General features: G+C 41.4%; 1 protein-coding gene across 1 annotated transcript in view; it reads right to left on the bottom strand.

Annotated features, from left to right (window-relative positions):
- MSH3 (mutS homolog 3) overlaps positions 1–18030 on the bottom strand; it is a 198399-nt gene that overhangs the window by 67899 nt on the left and 112470 nt on the right. Inside the window, 4 exon segments of the mRNA XM_045285208.1 lie at positions 800–916; positions 4531–4595; positions 13609–13777; positions 14892–15079. Coding sequence (XP_045141143.1) covers positions 800–916; positions 4531–4595; positions 13609–13777; positions 14892–15079 — 539 coding nt within the window.

Here is an 18030-nt window from a genome sequence, read left to right on the forward strand (position 1 = left end):
GCCAAGATATATGGACTGTTGACTTGCAGATTAAAAACTTAAGTAACTGGAAACTACTTACACAAACAATGAAGACTGGAGAGCAAAACTTTCAATAACACTCATTAACAAAGGCAGAACTATGCCTATTGGGGTAAAACATGACACAAAAAGGCAAAGAGAGTATGAAAATAGCAAATAAATGGTAGTCCTGAGTTGCCATTTATAGGGCACTCTCAAAGCAAGAGATGGAAACCCAAATCCAATGACTTCACAATCCCTAACCTTGGGATAGTAGTCATCTCCTTCTTCTGGCACTTGGCCGTTTCAGCCTTTCTTCTAAAGCAGTCCCTCTTATCTGCTACAGGAGTGTGTGACGAAAAGTCCAATTTACTTAGCGGGGTTTCCAAATCGGGTCCTTCAGGTGTGGCCTGTGAACGACGCTGTACACCTGGAAAGGGCAGAGTCTAAATGGGACTGTAAATCTTTACAGAATTAGAAAGATGTATCTTTCTTCCATGGGACAGCTGGGGGTTTCAAACCGCTGACCTTGTGGGTTAGCCCAGCATGTAACCCACTATACCACCAGCGCTCCATCAGAAATTTCACCTTAGAATTTTGCTTACCTTGATATAAGCTGATCAAAGAGGAAAGTGAGCTTACACTTCACCAAATTAAAAATAGAGTCAGAGGGCACATGCAGTCAACTATCTTATATCCAGTCATAAACAGTAATCTGTACTTTTCTTGTTGATGGGAAGGTTTTCTGGTCTGTTTTTCAAAGGAAAAAAGTAGATTATATTTTTCACTGTCAACTTACTCTAGAAAATCTAGCCACTCAGCATTGCAGTCAAGGATTAGATGCTCCCGGAGCTGATTCAGATGTCGGTAATTTTCTACGATGAAAGGAGAATGAAAGCGGCTCACAGCTTTTGTGCTAGGGAGTAGAAAACAGAAATAGGAAGTCAAGGTTATAAGGAAATCGGCAATGGCATCACCTCAAAAAGCCAAAGTAGCTATTTATTATTCTCTGATGAACCTTGAAAGTAAACATCTGTAAATAGAGAACGTTTTCTAATTATGATACTGAATTCTACTGCTTCCAAAGATCTCTGTGGTAAATAAAGTACTTAAGTTCAGATGACTTTGTTCAGGAAGCTTTCCAAATGCATTTCAAATCATATCCTCGTGGCCAAGTCAAGTTTAGAATCTTTATTTCATAAGCAGGAAGCTATTTTTTTTTAAAAATTATACTCAATGAAAATGCTTTTTAAAAAGAAAAGAAAGATCAGAACAAATATGGAAAAATGAACTCTGACAAAGCTGGGAGGCAGATACCTGGGGAACCTTTATATTTTATACTCTTCTATGAATGAAGCATTCCAATTACAAAACAGAAAGACTCAGAATTCAGATGAAGAGCCATCCCTCATAATCTAACTGTAACTTCACTGTGGACTTGGGCACAAAGAGATGCCACCTGCTCCTCTTCTAAGCTTGAGGATAATTGTGACCACCTTCATCAAGAAGCCACTGAGCACAGAGGGAAATGTGTGGGTCCGCCAGCAGAGACTCTGGACCAAAGCTCTCACTACTGCCACACTACTACTATTTACAAGAATTCCTCTAGTGGGACAAGAGGAAAGTAAAAGGAAACAGAGAAAAGAACTAGGGGGCAAAAGACATATATAGAGGTCTAAATACAGGCATGTATATATGTAAATACATTTAAATATAATGATAGGGGAAGAGATCTATGTATATTTATTTATTTATAAAGTATTGAGGCAGCAGATGGACACTGGGGCTCCATTCAAATACTCCCTCAATGCAAGAACACTTTGTTCTACTAACCCGGCAATCTGTGATGGTCACCTTCCCTGACATGATCACTGAAGACAAAATGGGTGCATAAGCAAATGCGGTGAAGAAAGCTGATGGTGCCCGGCTATCAAAAGATATGGTGTCTGGGGTCTTAAAGGCTTGAAGATAAGCAAACGGCCATCTAGCTCAGAAGCAACAAAGCCCATATGGAGGAAGCACACCAGCCTGTGTGATAAAAAGTTGTCGATGGGACCAGGTTTCAGGTATCAAAGACCCAAAACAAAACAAAAAAATCAATTGATGTGAATAAGCGGGTGTGCAGAGTGAAAGCCCAAAGCTCATCGGTAGTCAATTGGACATCCCCTGTCAGAAAGGACACAAGGAAGAGACGAGCCAGTCAGGGTGCAGTACAGCACTGACGAAACACACAACTTTCCTCTAGTTCTTTAATGCTTCCCTCCCCCACAACTATCATGACCCCAATTCTACCTTACAAATCTCGCTAGACCAGAACATGTACACGGGTACAGATAAGAGCTGGAAACACAGGGAATCCAGGACAGATAAACCCCTCAGGACCAATAATGAGAGTAGCGATACTAGGAGCGTAAGGGAAGGGTGGAGGAGTAAGGGGAAACCAATCACTATGATCGACATATAACCCTCTCCCAGGGGGACAGACAACAGAAAAGTGGGTGAAGGGAGACAGCTGTCAGTGTAAGACATGAAAAAAAAATTAGAAATTATCAAGGGTTCATGAAGGAGGGTGGGGGAATGAGGAAAAGGATGAGGAGCTGATACGAAGGGCTCAAGTACAAAGAAAATGTTTTGAAAATGATGATGGCAACAAATGTGGTTGACACAATGGATAAATGTATAGATTGTGATAAGAGTTGTAAGAGCCCCAGATAAAGTGATTAAAAATAAATAAATAAAAGAACTGGGACAAATAGACGTACGTGTCCTCTAAACACAGATTTCCTCATCTTTAAAATGGGACAGTGATAGTGTGTACATCAAGAAAACAGGCAGTACTTAGAACCGAATGGTTATGGAGGTGGCGGGAGTGGTCGTGATGGCTGCTGGCATCATCGTCATCATGAGGTCTCAAAAAAGACGAGGGCAGTGTTGCGCGATAAACTGGTGACAGAGTGCACCCTAACCTTTACAATTGTTTGCCTTTAATAAGTCGCCACTGGACTGCTGTGACTAAATCACTGGCGTGGGCCTTTCACATTCCTGATTGGGCTGATGAAACTCTAATATATGCTTGTCACGGCCCTGATGGCCAAACAACAGATAAAGAATCGCAAGGAACCTTCCCTAAACCATCTTATCTGTTCACTCAATTTTCATTACTGACTGCTGAAAAGAGGCTAGCACTGATTTGTAGCTTTCTTGTTGCTTTCAAACCACATCATCATGATTTCTATGCAAATATATTTATTATAGCTCTCTCTTCTGGCAAAACTGTTTAGTGAGACAGTTCAGTTATTGTTCTAGGTTCACTAAAATGATTTTTAGCAATTTCTCTTCATAACACATATTTCCATTCATCAATTTTAGTATAGGACATGTGTAAATAAAGAGTGCCTGCATAGAGGGAACACAATTATCTCCTAAAATCAACACTACCCAAACTAAAATATCTACCCCTCTGGACGCATAGGCAGGGAAAAAGAAAGACATGAGAACTAAAAGGAGCCATGGTGTAGTAGTGTTGCTAACCAGAAGGTCAGCAGTTCGAAACCACCAGTCGCTCCTCGGGAAAAAGTGAAGATTTCTACTACCCATAAAGTATTGCAGTCTTGGAAACCCACGGGGGCATTCCTATCATGCTCTATAGGGTCACTATGAGTTGCAACTGGCTCAGTGACAATGAACTTCATTTCTTAAGCACTAAAAGCCATGCTTATGCCTTCAAAATCTTCTGCTGGCGGCAAGGGATAATAGTTTTTTTCTTAAATTAAAATAATAAAATCATTATTCACACATCATGTCAAGCTATTTCTTCATCCTCAGCATAGAGTTCCTGAACACCGCACCAGCTACTTCCCAGTCCCTCGTCTATCTTAGGCAAATGTATCGTTGTCACCTCAGACTCATGAGAAACAGTGGTAATTAATATTCCACAAGGAGCCCTCCTCCTCCTCTCAGGGATTCATGTCTAACCAAGGAGAAAGGGCAGAGTCTCGATGTGGTTCTCTAATTCTGTGTTTTTGATTAATTTAGTTTCATCAATTCATGATACAACTTATAAAATAGAAGATGTAAAAAAACCCCAAACTATTATAACGATGTGCCATGGGAAGCATTAAGAATAGGGAAATCCGGGGCTCAGTGAGGTAGAAAATGAAACTTCAGCTTCTTAAAAGAAATGTCAGGCAGAGCATTCATCAAGAAGTTCAAGCAACCAAATTAATCTTATAAATGAAGGTTCCCCAGCTTCCCCACCACAACCCACCCCCCGCCCTGCTTACACTGAACTGTAAGACTAAAACACTAATTTACAAAACAAGAAAATAAATACATGAAAATAGAATAACGTTTTAAAACTGTTTTTAAAGCAATGATAAAAATATGATCTCTTTGGCTAAGAATTTTCTAAGAAAAATCAAACGGGGAATCAACTGCTTTAAACTTCAAGAAAGTGGCTATTATCAGTCCAGTACAGAGATGTCATTACAGTTTATATTAATAAGGAGAAACAAGGCTTTTCAGACCTACCTTCCAACCTTGACCCAATCAGATGGTATACACGATAGAGCAGAATTCTTGATTTCAATCATAAACTAAAAGAAATACAAAGAAACAATTATTTCATTGACTCATTATCTTTCTTGTTTTCTCTAAACTATTCACACTTTGATAAATATTTGAAATCTGAAACATTCTTAATAAATCAAGTATCGTTTCTGGGGGTGCAATGTATATACATATATACACACAAACAGCCAAATATTACTAATTAGTATTTTAATACTTGGGATATAATTTGCAATGTGAAAAAATACCTGTAATAAGGAATATAACTTGGAGTTTCCATGTTAATAAATGTTGTCAACATAATATGGTTGGTGACTTTTCCTTAACAACAGCTCTTATTTAAGGATTCTGTTATTCAGATAATGAGTTAGTGGGTGATGCAAGTACTGGTCAAAAGGTTGGGAGTCTGAATCCACCCAGAGGCGGTGGAGCACAGGCCCAAGTATCTGCATTGTCAAGACCATGGCCTCGGAAACCCTGGCACACACAGGGTTCACCATGAGCTAGAATCAACTCTGACAGCAACTAACAGCAACAACACAGACTTGGGTAATAAGATTAAGTCTCCCTGCATTAGCAAAAGTGGGGAAGAAAGCAGATGGTTCCCGGCTATCAAATGATACAGCATCTAGGGTCTTACAGGCTTGAAGACAAACATACGGCCATTTAGCTAAGAAACAACAAAACCCACAAGGAAGAAGCACACCAGCCTACCCCAACACGAATGCTGAAGACAAAGCGGGTACATAAGCAAATGCGGTGAAGAAAGCTAATGGTGCCAAGCTGTCAAATTACACAGAATCTGGGGTCCCACATGCTGGAAGATAAACAAGGGGCCATCTAACTGAGAAACAACAAAGGAGAAGCACACCAGCCTGTAAGATGACAAGACAGCGAAAGGGTCAGGCATCAAAGACCAAAAAAGACCAAAAATAAAAAAAGCATAACACTGTGAATGAGGGGGAGTGCAGAGTGGGGACCCAGGGCCCATCCGGGCGAAATTGGACATCCCCTTGCAGAAGGGCTGCGGGGAGGTGAGGAGCAAATCGGAGTGCAGTGCAGTAACAATGGAATATGCAATTTTCCTCTGATTCTTAAATGCTTCCTCCACCCCACTACCATGATCCAAATTCTACCTTACATATCTGGCTGGACTGGAGGAGGTGCACTGGCACAGATAGGAACTGGAAATACAGTGAATCCAGGACAGATGAACCCCCCAGGACCAGTGGAGAGAGTGGCGATGGCAGGAGGGTGGAGGGAAGGAGAGGGAGAAAGGTGGAACAAAGGACAAGGTCTACATGTGGTCTCCTCCCTGGGGGATGGACAGCGGAGAAGTTGGTGAGGGACACATGGGATGGGGTAAGATATGATAAAATAATAATAAATTATAAACTATCGGGGGTTCAGGGTTCAGGGGGAGTGGGGAGGGAGGGGGAAAAATGAGCTGACACCAGGGGCTCAAGTGGAAAGTGGGTGTCTTAAGAATGATGAAGTTAACATGTACTAAAGTGCTGGACACAGATGACACATGTACAGATTGTGATGAGTTGTATGAGCCCCTAATAAAATGATCATTTATTTTAAAAAAAAGATTAAATCTCCAAACACAGAAAATATTAAATGATTCCACTAAACTACGTTTTAACAGTTGCAGATTCAGTCCCTCCCCTCTTCCTCTTTTTATCCAAAGAGGCAGAGTCCCTGCATGTATGTAGACTTAGAAAGAAGACATAAATAGCTCCCTCAACTGTTGAGAGAGGGAGCGAGTTCTCTCCATCAAAAATGTTTCCTCTCAGCTTCCCCTTATCTGAACTTTGTACTTAGAGATTCCTTTTGCTCTGCACACATTTCTGAGGTCAGCCAGGGCACACAGGAAGTCAAGTTTTCCTGTCACATTTTTAATTTAAGCATGTGTTCTGCATCATCTTAGTGTGCTCCACGTTTTGTATTATCACAATCCAATTTGTTTTGTCTACAATAACAACAACAACAACAATTTAAAATTTATCCTGGGTGGCATGGAATCCAGAGGGGCTGTGGCTGACACCAATTTGGAGGTGGCTACTGGAAAGTTTTTACTTGTTTTAGTTTTATAACAGTTCCAGTAACTCTGACATATATGTGCTTTGACTAGTATCATTCTGGTTCCTGCATTTGCGTTTCCATTAACGGAAACACTGTAGCTTTTACATTCATTGTAACAGAAATTAATGGTTAATTTTACACATTTTCATTCTAAAAAACATTTGAGAACCAGTGAAGTCCTCCTACATTCACAATGATGTCCTCTTGAATTTCAAATCTGCCAGGCACGGTCAATTGGGAAAAGGGGACCAAAAAAGCCCCTCTGGGCTTAGAAAAGAGAAACTGAAGAAAAACTCTGCTTTACAAAATTCTACCAAAAACTATTTTTAAATGTTTTATGAAGCAATCTGTTTGCCTTTTTATAAAATAATTCTGGGAAGAACTACATCAAAGGCAAACAGCAGAATTCCGGAATAGTAATTCTGAACACTAATCAAGAACTGGGTCACCAGTCTTTCAGAAGGACAGATGCACACCCACAAATCACTCACAGTTGGCAGTTACTGTCTAAGGGGCTGGGGGAGGTCAAATGTCTGTAATGGCTCTTTCATCCATGTTTTTGTAACTCCCACCAAATGACCGGCTAGGAGCTTGCAAACAGAGGCAATAGTGAGTCACACTAATACAGGGGGCAGTGGTTTTGTCCTTCCACTGGGTGTATAAGAGAGCAATCCATCTCAGAAGCAGGAAGGGAGAGAATCGCAGACCCTCAAGAAAGAAGAGGCATCAGTGGAACACGTGCAAGATTCCAATCTTATGTGGCGGAGGCTGCAGCGACGGCAGAAGCCACACAGCACCATGGTCGTGTGACAGAGTCCAAGGGGCCTGGCAATCCTGTGTGCTAGAGAGCAGAACTGTTCCAGAGAGCTTTTTTTGGCTGTCAACTTTACAAAAGCAGGCCACCAGATCATTCTGCCACTGCCCCAGGGAATGGATTCAAACCGCCCACCTCTAAGTTAATAGTTGAGTGCAAACTACATAGGGCAAAAATGCTCTTAGAGTGTCAGAGAAGCCAATGAGGACTCCTTGTTAAAACCTGGAGCTATGTCCTCAGGCAGAGACTGGTCCCCTGTATCTTCTTTACCTTGAAGTCAACTAGAAGTGTTTCTTCTCCTTAGTGGTGCAGTGGCGATGCGCTCAACTGCTAACCAAAGGGTCGACGATTCAAACCCACGGTCATACCACAGGAGTGAGATGAGGCTGCTGCTGCCACAACGATTTACGGCCTCAGAAACTCTACGGAGCAGTTGTACTCTGTCCTCCAAGGTTGCCTTGAGTCCATATTGACTTGACAACAGTGAGTTTTTAATAGAAGAAAAATATTCTCCACCACACATTCTCAGAATGAGCAGGCAACCCTTTGGTTTCAGGATTGTATGGCTAATGAAAAGGAAACACACTAAAGCAGGAGGTCAGCCTGCACGGTTAACATCTTAGAAAGTCCTCACAACGGTGTCTTTGGGTTCTGGAGGTCCAGACTGTGTGTCTCGGACAGCGATTGCTGCAAGAAGTGGGCCTTGCTTAGCGTAACCAACCTCCCATAGTCTTCTCTTGGGACGCAACTCTGTCTTATGAAATGTCAGAGATATTGCTACTCTGACTATAGCCTGGGGTACTGCTAGGTTGACAACCTTGCAGGGCTTGCTGAAATTCATAACTCACTTCCGAAACTGCTTTCTGCCATACCACTTTAACACATTGCTGCACCTTCCCCTTTTTCTTTCTCTGGCTCAAGAATTTTCAACTACTTGTAATTAATTTCGAGTATTTAACAGAGAACACTCTCCACATTTTCAACCTACTAACAAGGTACTTGATTGTGCTGCAGGCTGTGAATTCATACATTTTAATTTTTCTAAAGAACTTCCCCAAACTACTTCTTTGCTTTTATTCCTAAGAATAAGCTATATGAATACTGCACCAAATAGAAAGTCTACTCATCCATTCCACAATTGATTCAAGGTGAAAAGCTGTCTTTAAATTCATAAAATAGGTAGAAATTGTCACAGAAGTGGAACGTGTTTGGTTTTTACATAAGATACTGCTTCTGTAAAAACCAAGCAAGTTCCTGTTTGCATTAATTTTCTTCTAATCAAATACTTTCAGAACCAACCAGAGACAATAAACCCAAATCCACTGTCATCAAGTTGATTCTGGCTCACAGTAACCTGATGTATGGTTCCAAGGCTGTAAAGCCTCATCTTTCTCCCGTGGGTTTGAACCATCCACCTTGTGGTTAGCAGCCCAACTCGTGACTCACTATGCTACTTAGGGCATTTCCTCTTAATCTGGTAAAGGCATAAAAAATAAGAACATGATTTATCATCCTCCCTAATTATCTATAATCCAATTATTCAATCCCTGTGCTCTGCTTTCTATTAAAAATCAATATAACAGTGACAATAAGTAACCAATTTACTATTCCTTATGAATCCAAGGTAATTTTCTACTTTTTTATGTGAAAATTGCTAATATTCATAAGATTTGAGCAAATACGTCACTTTGAGGCCTTACCCGAATCCCAGTATTTTCAATTGCCTCATATGATTATGGATGTTGGAAAATGAGTCAAGGAGACTAAAAAGGGATTGGTACATTTTAATTATGGTGCTGGTGAGCAATACTGAAAGTACCATGGGATTCCAGAAATACAATCCAATTTGTCTTGAAAGAAGTACAGCCAAAATGCTCCTTAAAGTGAGGATGGTGAGACTTTTCTCATGTACGTAGGCCATGCAATCAGGAGAGACCACTCCCGGTAAAGTAAAAGGGCAGTGAAAAAGAGGGCTGTCTTCAACAGGCTGGGCTGACACTCTGGCTATGACACCAGGCTCAAACATAAGCACAGTTGTGAGGGTGGCGCACGACAGGGCAGGGTTTGTTACGTTGTACACAGGTCACCGGGAGTCGAAACAGCTCCGTGGTACCTCACAGCAGCAGCAATAACAATGAGCTTTCATCTGAGTTTGAATAGCACAGATTTAAACTATCTTGATTTTTATCAAATAAAATTCACAAGCCTGAAAATCTCTGATACTACTTGGTGGGAGAGAAATGAAATAGTGCTGCGGTAAAGAGACTGTCTATCTGGAGTCTGGCGGAACTGCGCTGGAATGGCTTCTGACTCAGCAATTGACCTAACGACGCCAACCTTGGATTTCCTTTGCTTAGACGCTGTACCAATTGCCTTGTTGTACTGTTACAAAGATTAAATGAGATAATACATGGGCAGCCTAATACAGTTTGTGCTTTAAACTACTGAGATAAGGTTATTATTACAATATAAATAATATTTGCACAGCGCTCCCTGAATCACTTCCACATATGCTAACTCAATTTGTCTCCAAGCAACACCCCGAGGACCACTCAGCACCCAAGTGCAGAATCGGCACTTCCACTTGGCATTTCCCACTGTAATACCAAACGGCAACTTTGCTAACACAAGTCTATTAGTACTACGAGAACACTTCTGAAGACCAAAAGATAGCCAGAGACGTGACCACACCATTACTTTGTGCCTTGCACACTCACAACTCCACGATGAAGCTAAGTGACACATTAAATATTCGATGCTTGCCTGTTCAGAAAGTAGACATAACTCTGAAAGCTGGCTACATATGCCATCTTAATAAGTTTAGACCTCAGAGCAGGCTAACATAATAATTAAATGTATTCAGTAGCACAGGTTCATAAAGATTGTAATTTACTATAGAGTTTATCTCACATAATCATATAACAATCTTCTGGGTAAGTACAAAACGTTGATGCTCATATTAAAATTCTAACTTGAAATTAAGCTTTCTTCTGCTAATAAAACAAAAAGTCGCTATATTTTTAAAAGGGGAATAAAAAGTTCATCCTGTAAAAACTATTATTCACAAGGGCCCTAACTTACTATTTTAATAAAGCAGAAATTCTCACATCCCTTCAGTTTTGATCTACATATTTTAAAATAACATGCAGCATGGAGGTAGCATGCCAAAAGACTCCACAGAAAACCAAAAGGTGCCATCCACAGAAGCTCCATATAGAAAGCACATTTCTCTATTCTCTCATTATCATTTAGCTATGAATATCCAATTAAACAAAAGGACACATTTCCAAAAACATATTCTATCCAGCATCATAAGTTTAGGGCATATTTATTAACTGCAGGTTTTCACAATGGTTTTTCTGCTTTGTTTTGCATTGAACACCTGACTTTCAGGGGTTCCTACGTGGTGCAAACAGTTAACACACTGGGCTGGGGGCCAAACGTTGTGGGGGGGTGAGACTACCTGGCCCCGCGGGGTCCCTCAGAAGCAGGCCTGGCAATCTTGGTCCAAACCTCGGCCATGCACTCTGTGGCACTTTGTACTCTGTGGACACACACGATGGACGGGGAGTTGGGGAATAGGTCTCACCACCCAGCTGCATCACCTGGAGAGCAATTGGTTGACACAGGACTTCAAAAGGAATCACTGTGTGAAGGCCGTTCCTCAAGTGGTCTTCACTTTCATTATTCAGAAAAGATTTTGCCCCCTAAACCCTCAGACATTTCCTTTGTCCTCAGAGTTATAACTTTTTTTCTTTAATACTTCAATTGATACAAAATTCACATATCACAAACTTTCACAGTTAAGTCACTTTTAAAATGAGTTGTAAGAGGGTTTGCTACAAAGCTGGTAGCAAGAGGCCTAGAAGAGGCCTTGTGCAGCCTTGGTGGCCCCTGGTTTAGGTGCTCAGCTGCTAACCTCAGGTTGGCAGTTCAAACCTACTAGCTGCTCTGCGGGGAACAGATAAGGCTGTCTGCTACCGTAAAGATTCAAACCTTGGAAATCCTCTGGCGCAGTTCTCCTGTGCCCTAAAGGTCGTTATGAGTTGGAATCAACTTTATGGCAGTACAAAAAACCCCGAAAACCTAAAACTCACTGCCAAAAGAGGCAGTACTGACTCAAAGTGATCACACAGTACAGGACAGAACTGCCCCCATGAGTTTTTGAGACTATAACTGCTTCCAGGAGTAGAAAATCACATCTTTCTCCCGAGGAACCACTGGTGATTTCGAACTGCCGACCTCACAGAGCACAGCCCAAAGAATAACCATTATGCAACCTAACCACTACACCATCAAGGCTCCCTGATTGCCGTGGGTAGATTCAATTCTAAATGGCTGCAAGACCCATATTTTAACTTAGTACCATCAGTCAATTTTGATTCAGAGAGAGCCTCTAGGGCAGAGTAGGGCTGTCTATGGATTTCCGAGGCTGCAAATCCTTACAGGAACACAAAGTCTCATCTTTCTCCCATGTTGAATATGAACTGAGGACTTTGTGGTTATCAGGCTAGAGCATAGCCCACTATGCCACCAGGGCTCCTTTTGGTTGAAAACTTAACTTTTTCCCCATGAATTTAGGGTAAATGAATTCCATAACCTATTATTCACAACAGTTAAGATTTTCTGTAATGCAATTTCAGATAACACTAAAACAGACACAATATCAAGTTGCACAATTTTACCAAGACTCTAAAGAAAATTATAAAATATACACTGTATTAATCCATAAAAATAGAAGTATTGGCCCATGTACATATATTTATATGGCAATACACTGAGGTAGTAGACAGACTTTGGGCCTCAGCTCATAACCTCCCTCAATACAAGAACATGTTATTCTAACAAATTGGCAATCTGAGATGCTCACCCTCCCAACACAATCACTGAAGACAAAATGGGTGCATAAGCAAATGTGGTGAAGAAGGCAGATGGTGCCCAGCTATTAAAAGATATAGTGTCTGGGGTCTTAAAAGCTTGAAGTGATACAAGCGGCCATCCAGCAGAGAAACAAAAAGCCCACATGGAAGAAGCACAACAGCCTGTGTGTGCATGAGGTATCATCGGGACCAGGTAACAGCCATCAGAAGATCCTTAACAATCAAACAAAGAAAACCATATGGTTAAGAACGAGGGGGATCAGAGCAGAGACCCAAAGCCCATCTTTAGACAATGGAACATCCCCCACAGAGGGGTCACAGGGAAGGGATGAGTCAACCAGGGTGCAGTAAAGCACCAATGAAACACACAATATTCCTCTGGTTCCTTGAGGCTTCCTCACCCACCCACCCCACTACCATGACCCCAGTGATGCCTCTCACTTCAGACTAGACTGGAGCATGTACACAGCTATAGGTAAGAGATAAGAGCCCAGGACACACGCAAACCAGGAGCAGGAATGGGAAGAGAGATACCAGATGGGAAGGGTGAAGAGTGGGGAGGCGAGGAAGAAGGGGGAAACTGATCGCCACACAACCACACACACCCTTCCAGGGGAAAGAACAATGGAAACCATGGGGGGAGGGGAGACAGTGGTCAGTGTGAGACATGGAAGTAATAATAATTTATAGTATATCAAGGGGTCATGAGCATAGAGGAGAACAGGGGCGGGGAGGAGCTGATCCCAAGGTCTCAATAGAAAGTAACTATCTAGAAAAGAAAGATAGCAACATATGTACAAATATGCCTGATACAACTGATGTATGGATTGCAATAAGCAATGTGAGTGCTCAATTAAATTATACACACACACACACACACACACACACACACACACACACACACATATACTGTTACTAAATAATTCTTATCAAACCAAGGTATTATATAACACATTTCTAAGGGCTGAAACAGAACATGTTACAAATGAAACTAGTTTTGTAGAAGAGACCAGTTCCTGGAGAAACATATCATGGCTGGAAAAGATAGGAACAGAGAAAAAAGGAAGGCCCTCAAAGACATGGACTGACGCAGTGGCTGCAGCACAGGATCAAGCACAGCAACAACTGTGAGGCTGGCGCAGCCCCAGGCAGTGTTTTGTTCTGCTGTGCACAGGGTTGTGCTGTGTGTCAGAGCCAGCTCGATGGCACCTAATAAAAACAACATCGTTGGCAAGGTAAAAACTCCTCCAGCATTACCTCCTGTCCGGACACGGTCACATACTGTGCAGAAGGATCTTTCAGTACTCTTCGTATTTCTTGCAAATGTATTTGGATCTTGTTGGTAATTTCTTGAATTTCCTCCTTCCTCTTTTTTATTAAGGGAAAATCAGAAAGGTCTTTGAACAATTCAGTTTTATCCCCAACTCTAAAAAATGAAAGCACAAGCAATTCCATATATTAAAGGATATAGATTAGGCAGGGGACCAATTATTAGTATTTACTGCACGATAAAAGAGCTTTCGGTCAGGAAAATGAGGTTCTGGTTCTGGCTCTTCCACTGCTGATGGCCAACTCCCCGATTTTCTGTGAGGACGATAAACTGACTACCCAATATCACTTTCAAGAGGTGCTCGTGGCACAGTTGGTTACAAGTTGGGCTGTTAATTGCAAGGTCAGCAGTTCAAATCCACCAGCTGCTCCATGGGAGAACGATGAAGCCTTGCACTCCCATAAACAATTACCGTCTCAGAAACCCACAGGGGCAGCTCTATGCCACCCTGCAGGGTCGCTCTGGTCAGAACCGACACGAGGGCAGTGAATTCGGAGGGTCGAGAGCAGTGGTTCTCAAGCTTCATCATGCTGCGACCCTCAGGTTGTGGTGACCCCCCCCAACCATAAAGTTATTTTCGTTGCTACTTCATAACTGTAATTTTGTTACTGTTATGAATCGGGCGACCCCTGTGAAAGGGTCGTTCGACCCCAAAAGGGGTCACGACCCAAGGGATGAGAACCGCTGGCCTAGAGAATATCTCTTTTGCAAGATCACGATTCCTATAGTGAAACCAGGAGGACTAGTTATATACTTGTTGTTTGCAAGCTCAGACAACAAACAAATATCACTACTGTAAAAACATTTTTCCTAAGCGTAAGGGTGTCTGTGGGCTGACATGTGAGGTAACTCTGTTTCAGAAGATAGTAAACACAAGGCAGCTGTCTCCAGAGTTAGTAAATAAGGACGAGATGTCACTTGGCACTGTGTTTGCATTAAGAAACTGCTACTACTTGGTTTTGCTTAGGATTTATCTTGTCACCTGTGATGTCTGTGGAGGCAGTACATCTGTCCTAGATGGTGAACTGCCCAAATGTTAGACAACTAAGTGTTGCTTCCAGCTGTAATAGAGACTGCTGAGATGTTTAGCACCCAATCACGTTTCCAAGTTCATGTAGGCACGTGGAACGTCTACCGTTACTTTGACAGAAGACTAAAAAGCTACACAGCAAGCATACGCAATGGCACTTACTACAGACCTGCTACTTACTTGGCAGCATGTTCATTTAGTATCTTTACATAATGCTCCACTGGCGTGAGGAGTCCCGGGATCTCTAAAATACATGCCTGGAGCAAGTCGGATTGAATGTGGGAACTCGCAGCAGGTATTAATGCTTGAAGTTCCAACAGCAAGTGATACAGAGTCCTGGCGATCAAGAAGAACTCTTGGGTAGAACACTGAAAATAGAAAAAGGGTTTATCTCAAGAGTATGAGGTATGCAAAAATACGAGGGGTACCCCCCAAAAAACGGATGTTCTTTTTTTTCTTTAAATGTGACAAGGATAGTGCATTTGTAGTTTTTGCCACCAGGTCAGACGGTTAATCAAGCTTTCTATTTAAAGGTTCTTCTTTGTGTGACAAAAAAGGCCTGATTTGTGGCAGACGGAGGACTGCTTTTGCCACCATGAAATTGCACCTGCTCACATAGCCATCTCAGTGCACCAGTTTTTGGCAAAAAACAGCATGTCTCTCTGCCCTAAGCACCTGACTCACCTGACCTCACTCGTGAGACTTCTTTTTGTTCCTGCGAATGAAGAGGGATGAAGAAGGACACGAAAGGGCAATGACTTGACAGCATAGAAGAGGTGAAGAAAAAACGAGGGAAGCGCTGTCAGCCATCCAAACAAATGAGTTTGGAAAATGTTTCCAAGAACGGAATCTCAAATTTGACAAATGTATTAAGTGTATTGCAGAGTACTTTGAAGGTGATGACGTTGTTTTGTAAAAAAAAATAATACATAGCTTTGAACCAAATAAATATGATTTTGGGGGGGTACCCCCTCGTAAACCTTAATGATTCATCCTTTAAAAGTCAGAATAAGAAGAAATTTTCACTTATTTTATAAATTCTCATTCACTGCCACCACGTCAATTCTGATCCTCAGCCAGGAACCCTGTAGGACAGAGTAGAACTGCCCAGTGTGGACTTCCAAGACTGTAACTCTACAGGAGCAGAAAGCTCCATGTTTCTCCCACAGAGACACTGGTAGTTTCAAACTGCTGACTTTGCGGTTAGCAGCACTAAAATGAAATACTGCTGATCCGTACCTTCTAAAGATTAAATCAACAGCTTAAACACAATTTAAAATGCATGTCTTAAAGCCATCAGGAAAATAATTGAAGCCAGGTTTGGCAAAGCCAACAATATTATATTTTTCATTACTTTCTAATGTTAAGATACAGTGACCATCTAGCAAGAAACACAGTAAACAACACCAAGATAAGAAGGCCAAATCTGGAGGAAATATCTGCAAGATGTATGAGAGATAAACGGCAAAATTCTCCCAAATATAATGAACTCTTACTGATTGACAAGAAAGAGGTGAATAATCCAAAGGAATAATGGCTAGATGGATAACTACACAGCTCACAGACAAGAATATCCAATAAGTACATTATGAACTCCACAGAGAATTAGAGACAAGCCAATTAAAACTACATGATTGCATTTTTCATTTATCACAATGTCAAAGACGTCAAAGCCTGATAATTACCATGTAGCTCTGGGTGTGGAGAAAAAGACATTTTTATATATTATTAGTGGAATTAATTTTTTTGAAGAGCAGTTTGGCATCTCTTCATAAAAAGAGAGTGCATGCCTCTTTAGGAATTTGTCTACGGCATATACTTTCCACTTAAACAAGTAGGAAAAGAAAGTTTCTATCTGGATATTGATAGTAGCATTGCTTGTAATACTTTTTAAAAACATAAATAAAAACCAAATACCCAGCAATGGGATCTTATTAGGAAAGACACATACAGTGTGATTTTATTAAACAATTGAAAAATAAGACACGGTGCACATTGATACAGGTCTCTATAAGATCAACATATATTAAATGTTGTTGTTGCTAACTGCCATCATGTTGAACCTGCCTCGTGGCCAACCATGTGTTATTACCAAGTGGAACTGCCCCATAAGGTCTTCCTGGGTTAGTCTTTATGGAAGCAGTTTGCCACGCCTTTATTCTGCAGAGCCTCTGGGTGGATCAGGATCATAAACCTTTATATAACACACACACACACACACCCCCAGAGGCATATCTCAGAGTTACTGTGGGTTCACAATAAAGCGAATATGGCAATAAAACAAATGTCACAATAAAAGGAGTCACATCGTTTTTCTGGTTTAACAATGCATAGGAAAGTTATGTGTACACTACACTGTAGCCAATTAAGTGTGAAATAGGACTATGAAGAAGTTTTGAAATGTGGTGAGAATGATAGGATGTGACACAGACGTGAAGCGAGCACAAGCTGTGGAGAAAAATTGTGCTGACAGGCTTACTCAACACAGGCTGCCATACACCTTCAACTTGCAGCAAAGGCAGCATCTGTGAAGCACAATAAAGGATAGCACCATACAAGGAGGTACGCCTGTATATACATAAATAAATGCACGTATCTATTTACATAGTAAAGTCTTATTTGTAATTATTTGGATCAGTGTTTCTCAAAGTGGGCAATAACGCCCACTAGGGGGTGCTGGAGCGATCCAAAAGCAAATGCCTACAAGTTTATCCTAGCTATGGATGGCAGCACCAAAGTTTCTAATTGCCAGGAGTGCGTTGAGGTTGGTTTTTTTGGTTTTTTGTTGTTTTTTTTTTCTGAAAAGTGGGTGGTAGATCAAATAGACTGAGACCTATAATCTGAATGATATACATTTAGATATTGCACCTAGAGTGGTGCATAAGTGGCTTATCCCAGGGTTTCTTTTGGGTAGTAGATATAAGGATGGTGGAGGAACATGTTAATTTCTCGTTCTGTAAATAACAACCAGGTGCCAACTACATTGTGGCAGACAGTCTACATGATGGTCCTCAGTGACCCTTGCTTTTGGCTTGGAGGCTCACATTAAATTGGTCAGTGCGCCTATCAATTATTGAGGAAATGACAGTGCATGGCTTTGGTGGCTAGGTCATAACAGATATCTGTACCACTGTTTCTTGGATCATTTTCTCTGAGGGAAGCCAGTCACTGTGTGCCAAGGACACTCAAGGATGCTTTGGAGAGGCTTCCTTTGAGCGGAACTGATGCTTCCAGTCAACAGCCAGCACCATTTGCCCTGCCCCAAGTTTCCAGAACATAAAAGTCAATTAAGAGGTTGAAAGAGTCTCTGAGGTATTTC

The sequence above is a fragment of the Echinops telfairi genome, unplaced genomic scaffold, assembly GCF_000313985.2.
Source record: "Echinops telfairi isolate 266 unplaced genomic scaffold, ASM31398v2 ScPeMD7_7469;HRSCAF=8507_1, whole genome shotgun sequence".
Classification (NCBI taxonomy): Eukaryota; Metazoa; Chordata; class Mammalia; order Afrosoricida; family Tenrecidae; genus Echinops; species Echinops telfairi.